The following is an 8888-nucleotide window of genomic DNA, read 5'->3' as shown; positions in this document are numbered from 1 at the left end:
CTTTTGAGGAAGCTCCCATCTCCTCCTGAGCCAGAGAAGAGAGGTAAGGCAGGGCTAGCACCAAGCCCGTTCCTCAGATTATGCCAAAATCAACACCCATCTACGTCTGCACCCCAGAGAGAACTGTTTTCAGCCTAGTCAATGGCCCCAGAGCCTGCCTGCTGAGTAGGGCTTTCCACATGCTGCCTTGCTGCCCAGTAGCAGCTCTGAGGGCCAGCAGAAACCTCGTTTCCATCCTCCGCCTGAGTGGCCTCCAGTTCACGTCTTGGCGCCCCTTGCAGAGCGGTCCCAGCTCCTTCAAGAGCGACCTGCTCACCTGGCTCCCCCACCTCCGGCTGGAGCTTTATCTTGCATGGGATCCTTTAATTAGAGGGCAAGGGAGAGCTGGTGCTGAGGGCGCTCTCGGGGAGGGCAGGCCCTGGGCTCCAGTCGCTGCATCAAGGCCTGAGACGCGGCGTGCGCGTTAGTTGAACCTCATCTTCCTGCTGCTCTTTCTTCTTCCCTCCCACGCATGCAGTAAGTATTAACGCCTTCCATACCAAGCCAAATTGCCACCACGGCGCACCCAGGCTTGCTCTGCCCCAGAATACCTTCTAGCCTGACGGTTTGGCTGCTCTCCCAGGAGTTGAGACTCAGCCCTTCGCGCAGCCCCGGGCAGAGGAAGGGGACGGGCCCTCCCCTTGCTGGGTATGCATCCAAAAACCACAGCAGGGTGGCAGCACCAATGTGATGGGGAGAAGTGTCTCCCTCTGAGAGGACACGTGGAAGTGTCTCCTCGTGGACAGGGCCATTTGAAGGAGACAGAGGCATCCGAGCACCAAAGAGGGTGCAGAGGCACCTTCTCCTTAGCTACTTGCATGAAGAGTGCAGGCAGCACGGCAGGTTCCCATGCTGTCCCTTGCGAGCCTGCAGTGCTTAACTGTGGGTAGGGACCACGACGCAAGGCGCGGTGTTAGCACATGCCGAGGCGCCCCAGTCTCTCTCGCTGGCTCTGGGCTGCAGGAGCCCTAGTTAGCCTAGATAGAAGCCCTATCACTAGTTTCAGTGATAGCTTCAGCGGTGCACCAATATCCCTTGAAAATGGGACTTCAGCGGCCGTTTCACAACCGCCTTAATGTGATCAGCCTGGAAGTGGCTGCCAAGGGGGCAGGTCGTTCTCTGCCTTCTCCCTGCATGCGCCCATCCCTTCCCTCCCACTGGCACCCGCGCTGAGGCTGCCACATGTTCTGCCGAATGAGGAAATTAGTGCTGCTGAAAGCCTTTTTTTCTATGTGTTAATTTTCAGCTGGATCATTTCCCTGATCTATTTACTACATCTCTGCACAAGTGCTAATGCCAGCATAGGCGGGACATGAAGCTCTCAGGGTCAGGAGCAGAGGAGGGGGAACAGGGCACCACTGTTTCCTAAAACATAGTCCTTGACTGGGTTTTAAAAATTAGATTTATGTGCCTATATTTACCCAGGTGAGGAATTGCTCTCGTCTTTGTTAAATGCGAACAAAAGCTGAGAGAAATTCACCTTCTGTTTCACTAAAACCAGATTTCTCAACGTTTTAAATTAGGGTTTTTTTTTTTTTTGCATGATATTGAATACTAAGGCCAGCATCATAAATGCATGTGACATGATCTGCCAGCTGCTCTGCTTTGCCTTTGCTCTGTTTAGTCTCACTACAAGGTGCATTTTCCTCTCAGTGTGAGTGTGACGCTGCAATTAATACTAATGGCAATTATTAGGGCACACGAAGAGATGAGCACAGGATACATTAGCCACAGAAAGCAGCTTTCTGCACTGTCGGCTCTGCCTTCAGCACACCTATTTGTGCACTCCGGTGTTTCTTGAAGTATCGACTGATGTTCAGCCACCGTTTTAAAAACATTTTCAAAAGAGCAATGTCTCCATACACACGCACACAAATTGCAGGTTAACAAAATAAGCCATGTTTAATTACATGCTTCCGACAAGGAAATATCATGAAACCTAACATGCTGTTATTACCAGTTATAGTCCAGTTCAAAATCCAAGAGACCTGTCAGGGCGATAGGATCCGTTTACTTGGAGTTTCAGGAACGACCTCAGAGAGATGGGAAAGGGAATCAGGAAGGACACAGGGACAAGTCCCTCAGAGAAACAGTTGAAGGTGAGTGAAGAAGTGAAGGACAGCACAAGTGGGAAAGCAACAGCCAAGGCACATGGGTTGAGCCGTCCGGTGGATAGCCAGGTTAAAAAGAAGAAATAATTTTGCGCAAAGTCAATAGATGCTTGGCTCCAAGAAGGGCTGTGGTTTAGTTTCCTCCCGTGTCCTCTGTTCACAATTGCAGGAACAGGCTCCTTTGTGGTTAGCAGGCTTGATTATTGTTTTGAGGGGTGGCTTTGGCTGCTTTTAAGTCCCGCACTCCTAATGGGCAGTTTTGTAACTTGCACTGCACAAACGCCAAATGCCACTGCGTACGTCAACACCCTCTAACTAGCGTTGTATTTGCAAAACTCCTAGCTCAGTTGCATCCCCTCCCAGTGTGGCCTTAGTGAAAGCAGCTGACCAGCCAGGCTTCCCACAGATCGCTCAGGAAAAGCTGACAGGGTGTAGTCTATATAACATATCTAATCTCAGTCTCTATACAGGCTCCACCGGCGCAACATCTGCTTGCTGGCAGACAAGCGCTGTCTTTGCCAGCCTTTAATCCGTCAGCCTCCGGGTGTTTTGGTAAACCACGGGTGTCGGCGTCTTGGGCCTCCAACAACCTTGTCTGCCTTGCGTGCGGTGGAAAGTCCCTGCGGACAGACGCCAGCCCTGCTGCTCGAGGGGCTGCCTGCCCCATCGCTGCCGCTTCAGGATGGCCCGGGGGCTGGACGGAGCGGAGCGGCCGGAGGGGTGCGCAGGAATGACCGGCATCCGCAGGGAGCTCCGGTGGGAAGCAGCTGAGAGAGCAGGCCGGCCAGCAGGCAAACAGGGCAGCTTTAACTGATACGATGACAACTCTTACCACCATCACGAGGCGAGCTGAGCTCCCTTGCTGCTTTGTGATTTAACGCAGAGGCACCTGTTATCCCCCTAATCTCAACAGGCTTTTTTTTTTTTTTGGTGCCATCTATTAGTAACTAAGCGTGGAAAAAATTAAAAGCACAAACACTCGACGGTGCTTTCGTCACCCCATCACAATGGGTCAAATAAGTATGAGTTTGTTTGGTGAGGATTATTACTTTTTATGAAGAGTGTTGACTCTGGCGGTTGGCTACTAACAAAAAGGTGGCTGATCCCTGTGCACCCATTTGTAAATTTCCTTTTGTAAAGGAGGCTGTAACTTCAATTCTTAAAAGTAACTTTGACCCAAATGTGCCATGCGAGCCTGTGGCCCGGATGAAAAAGGATTTTGCAATTTTAAAACTAATACATTTAGGTATTTGTATTTGTTTAGAGACAATAGCAACAAATAACAGAAAAATACACACAAGGCTGGAACTCCTTTTGAATGCTCACCTGACTTGCCTTCTGCTCAGATTGCTCAGATTTTATCGTTTGTTTTATTCCAATGTCTTTTTTTTTTCTTACTATGCTTACTATCATCCTAGATCTTTGCGTTCTTCAGAATACTGGAATATAATACCAAACCTGCTGTTAGCACGGTATAAATAACAAAAAAGCAGTGCTCCCAGACAGTGCCCTCCCATGCTCAGTGTTTCAGGGAAGCGAGTCTTTGGGAACAAATCTCTGCAGACATTTTCACGGAGACATAAGCTCTGTACCAAACCCATAGGCATGAAGGGGAGAAGCTTTCTATGCACTCCCCCATCCTTTTTTTCTTGGTTTATTTTTTGCTGTGAGAACAGGGCGCAGAGTTTAATTTCGTGAGATCCCAATCTAACCTTGTATCCGGCCTCTAATGGCAGGGCAGCCTACAGTGAAGCTGAGCTGCTAATGACTCATCAGTCTTGGTTTAATTGCCCCTGATGAGCTCGGAGGAGCAGAGGGGGGCACACACCGCAGAACGCGGCTATCCGGCGCTTCTGAAACCTTTGCGAGGAAAAACTTTCAGAAAGGAAGTAGGAAGATGGCAGCCCAGCTCAGAAAAAATACCAGATAATTCAAACTGTAATGACTTGTAGTGAGCACTTTTATATATTAAGAAGTGATGCATTCAATGAGCAGTGTCCTTGAGGCTTCTAGCCAGTAACATACTTACATTTGCAATCAATTTCTAAGTGCAAAATGTTCTGAATTTCATTATTACGCGACTAATGTCTGCTTACAGTTTATTGAGTTTATTTACTTTGAAGGGAGCTAAAAATTACACATGCTTCCCATGGTACCTATGCATACTCCACTGGTTTGTATATGGCTCCTGTAGTTCTACAAGTTGCCTTTTTATGCACATTTGGCTTGGAGAGAGAGACACGTACTAAAATGTTTGAAGTCACCTTTGCTGAAGAGTTTTTTAAAGTAGATTGATGTTATTTTTCATTATCACTTACAGGTATCAGAACTGCTTTACTGGAGCAGGCTACAGGTTTACTGAACTTGACATCCAATCTGCAGCATTTAAAATTATCCAGACCTGCAAAAGAAAATGTCATTCCTAATAATAAACCTGATTGTATTATAAAGCACAACTCATGGATTTTTTTTTCCAATTCAGCATCTAGCCCATAAAACTTTGCAGTTTCATCTTTGCTTGCTGCAATATCAGATGCCAGTATTTGCATAACTGTTTGATCATGTTTTAGACTAAGTTGTTTTCCACAGCCGTCTCTGCCAGCAGAAAGTTCGATACTTTGTTCTTTGTGTAGAAATACATGCATGTTTTAATCTCTTCTTGTATTTCCCCCTGCACCAGATCACCCACCATCCTGATCCAGAGAGCCTTTCTCCGACGCACGACCTTGGAGAAGGGGGAGCCTAAAGCAGCTGCAGGAGGGAGATGAGGGATGCTGCTCCGAGCCCAGCAGCGTCTCGCTGAGGCTGCGTGAGGATCGCCCGGGCGCCGGCGCCCACGTGGGAGCCATGCGCAGCTCCAGGACTGCGCCTTAAGTCACTCACGCGGGACAAGCCCGGCAACTGCTTTATCACCCCTTTCCGTAACTACGCACTCCGCTGTCACCCACGGATTTACTCGCATGGAAATTCCACTTTTACTGCCCAAGAGCCCTGGTCTTTCAATTGTTCTTCCATCAGAACTTTTATGTTGCCGTTTCAGGCTGCAAACAAAAAGCATGCAGTACTCAAACTGCTCCTTCAGTTCGAATCAGGACGATATTCCTGTGGTGCAACATTTAAACAGCACTGCCCAAATCGGCACTAAGTTACCCGGGCTTCCAAATCACAGCTGCTGAAGCAGAGGTAGCTGGTTTCGCTTGAGGTTTTATAAGCACTCTGAACATGGTTTGTAACTGGTTCTTTAGCTGGCTGAACTTGAGGCAGAAGCGAGCAACACAGCAGAACAGGTTCTTCCTCTCACCCTGCTTTCAGAATAAAACTTCACCATGCTGCATAAAGTCCTGCATCTCCCGCATTGTAAAATATCTCCCGCATTGTAAAACACAATGCTATGTTGGCTGCAGGGACCCTGGCACGCCGACATGTTAGGAAACCACTGTAATCCCTCTTATTGTTCCTGGCTTTTTCCTGGCATCTCCCCAGGAAGGAGGGGGAGGGGGAAAAACATTATGAAACCAACAGTCATTGTTAAGGTTAAAAAAGATCACCCAGTCTTACAAAAATTCCTCTTCCCTTAGAAGGAAAAAACCTTCTAAAATATATATTCAAACACACATGTAGGCTGGTTATTTGTTTCAACACAACTACGCACAAATTCACTAACTAGTACAATGTCTGGGGTGTTTGTGCTCTACTACAATGTTCTAGTATTTGGCCTGAAAAAACAGGGAACATTAAATTTAAGCATAAAATCTTTCAAGCTGACAGAACAAAAAAATACTTCTTTTGCATTTATAAAGGAAAAATCCCCCAATTTCCTACACACACAAAGTGAAATTTCAGTATACAGTGACTACCAGCTTAGAAACTCAGTGCCTAAGAAAAGACTATTTTACACGAGGATTAAGCATGTATTTATTAGGTGGTTATGCTGTTGTGATATGCACACTTTTCATCATCATCAAGTACACTTTTAGAACTTACTCAAGATCAAGCCTTTATGATAAGGTAAATGCCAGAGATGATAAACAGAACACTAATTTGGAGGCACAGCACTTCAACAAATGGAAAAGAATACATTTAAAAAAAAAAAAAAAAAAAAAAAAAACACTATTATCTGAGTAAGGTAAAAATTAATTCCTGGTAACCAGAGTATTACAGAGAAGGCAATGTAAGCAATGGGGGAAGGCAAGTGTCCTAAATTTTTTTTTGAGGGCTCCCCCAATACATGAAGGTATCTCATGAAGAGCAGAGTCATGCCTAGGCTGTTCTCCAAACCCCTGAGTCACATCTACAAAGCAACCATGACTCTAGTCTTCTCCGACTTCGTTAAGAAGCACTGACCTTTATGCTAATATATATGTGTATGTGTGCACAGAGCAGCAGGACTACTCATTATGAAATAGCTTACAAAAAAAAGAGGGCAGTGTATGGTATATTAGATATGTTAACTTATCAGTTTCAGATATGCTCATTTATCTTCACTACCTAATTGCTCCCTCTGAATAAAGAAAAAAATTTACAACTCTGGTACGTATAAAGAGTTAACAACTATCTAGTAAGGCAGCACTGGAAATAATTTAGAACAGATGGATTTCAGATGTTAAAAATATTATTTAATCAAAGAAACATAAATCATACCAAAAAGGTTAAGTCACTTTTAGTCAATACATTCGCATTTATTTTTAGAATATACTCTACATCTGAGTATTAAAAAAGAAAGAAAGAAAAAAGAAAAAATAAAGAGGACACGTTTATTTAAAACTCCCATACGTGTACGTCCGGGAAACCCTTCATCCTCCCAGTGACACGGGCGTGTTCGCTGGGCTCCGTCCCGGGTAATGTGAGTACTTTTACACCAGTTTTATTTTCATTGGCTCCTTCGCAGCCTCATACTGGCCAGCCACACAACCGGCTCATACACGCACAAGCTCCAGCCTCGCCCCGCTTGGAGGGCAGGCGCAGTAACCGCTCACCCCAAACCAATACAAAAAAAAGGGGGGGGGGGAGAAAAAAAAATTAATAAAGTAGTATTGATTAATTTACACCTCCGTTTGTTGTGCGTTGGTAAAAAAAATAATAATAATAGCAACAGCTGCAGTTCCAGGGGCGTGCGAGGGACACCTCACGCTTCATGTACACGCAGCGCGTGCATCGCCGTTACAATAGTGCAAACACCGGGGAAGCGCCGCCGCGGAGGCCCAGCCGCCGCCGGCCCCGCGGCCGCCTCGCGCGCCGCCCAACGCTCCCAACGGCCGCTCGCGCCTCAGCCGCGCCCCTCCCCCGCGCTCGCCCCCCCGCCATCTTCTCGCCCTGCCCGCGCCCCGGCGCGGAGCGGGCGGTGCTCACTGGCCCAGCTGCTGAAGCCGATCTCCTGCTTGTAGCGGTTGGTGAGCACGTTGGCCTTGCGCGTGAGCTTGGAGAGCACCGCGTGCAGTCCGCTGAGGTGGTAGTGGAACTGCTCCTCCAGGTCCTCCTCGGCCTCGGCGTCGGCCGCCATCCCGCGGCTAATGTCCGCGGCGGGGCCGCCGCCGCCGCCCAGCTTGTCCTTCTTGCGGGCGGCGTCGTCGCCCGCCGGCGGCTGCAGCACGCCCCACTCGATGTCGTTGCGGATGGACTTGAGCAGCATGTAGTGGCTGTACATGTCCCTGCGCGAGAAGTAGGCGCCGGCGTTGGGCGGCGGCGGCAGCGCCGTGTCGCGCTCGGCGCACACGCCGCCCGCCGCGTCCAGCTCCTCGAGCAGCAGCGGCACGTCGCGCAGCAGGCTGGGCACCATCACCGTCTGGTCCATGTTGTTGACGGCGCCGATGAAGCGGTTCATGGCGTTGAAGAGGGAGTACTTCTGGCTGTAGGAGTCGCAGATCTGCATCATGCCGGCGGACGCGGCGGGCAGCGACGGCGCGAGCCGCCTCTACCCAGGGCCTCCTGCTGCTCCTCGCTAGAGCCGCCGGCCGCCACCAGCCGCACTGGGCCGCCCGCGAGGAGCCCTGCGGAGAAGCGAGGCGCTCAGCGCTGCGGCACCTCCGCTCGTGTGGCCGCCGAGCCGCGCGCTCCGCCGGCGGCGCCTCCTCCCCGCCTCCCCCGCCGCCGCCTTTATCCTCAGCCCCTTCTCCTTTTTAGGCTTCCCTCCCCGCCGCTCCTCTTCGCCCTTCCGCCTCCCCCCGCCTCCTCCTCCTTCTCCTCCTCCCCCTCCTCCCTTCCCCCGCTCCAAAGCGAGGCGAAGCGGTTCCTCACCTCCCTCCCGATGCTCGCAGGGAGAGGGCAGCGCCGCTGCCGCGCTGCGATCCCGGCGGCCGCGGGAGGAGCGGGGCCGGGGTACCCACCGAGCCGCTCAGCGCTGCCGCCGCTGCCCGTGCGCGCCTCGCCGGGAGCCCGCGCCTGGCCGCGCTCCCATCCGCGCCGCCCTATTTATACAGCGCCTATCTCAAACGCCGTGTTCCCCCAGCGCCGGCCCCCGCGCCGCGGGTCACGGCGGAGGCGGCCGCGCTGACCGCGAGTAGCTCCGCGCCGGGCGGCGGCCCCCGCCTCCCGCGGGGGCAGGGCGGCAGCCCCGGCGCGAGCCCCGCGGCGGCGGCCGCAGGAGCGGGGAACCCACCCCCCGAGAGAGGAGCATCTCCCCTTGTCCCGTGTGTGTGACCGGCACCCGGAGGCGCCCCCCGCTTCGCGGCGCGGAGATGCCCGGACCCCCCTCCCCAGCAGCCCCGCTCGCCGGGGCCGCCCGGCCCGCAGCCGGGAGCG

The 8888-nt window shown here is 51.1% G+C and overlaps 1 protein-coding gene across 1 annotated transcript; it reads right to left on the bottom strand.

Annotated features, from left to right (window-relative positions):
• Positions 1-7416: 7416 nt before the first annotated feature.
• MID1IP1 (MID1 interacting protein 1) lies at positions 7417-8054 on the bottom strand. The gene has a single exon (XM_088521973.1). It carries the CDS (start codon positions 8020-8022, stop codon positions 7417-7419), a length of 606 nt encoding a protein of 201 aa, XP_088378099.1. The 5' UTR covers positions 8023-8054.
• Between the last annotated feature and the right edge of the window lie 834 nt (positions 8055-8888).

Source organism: Tinamus guttatus, unplaced genomic scaffold (genome assembly GCF_059628265.1).
Source record: "Tinamus guttatus ecotype Peru unplaced genomic scaffold, ASM5962826v1 Tinamus_guttatus_pri_ptg000008l, whole genome shotgun sequence".
NCBI lineage: Eukaryota > Metazoa > Chordata > Aves > Tinamiformes > Tinamidae > Tinamus > Tinamus guttatus.
Note: the sequence above shows the minus strand (reverse complement) of the source record. Positions and strands in the feature narration are given on the sequence as shown.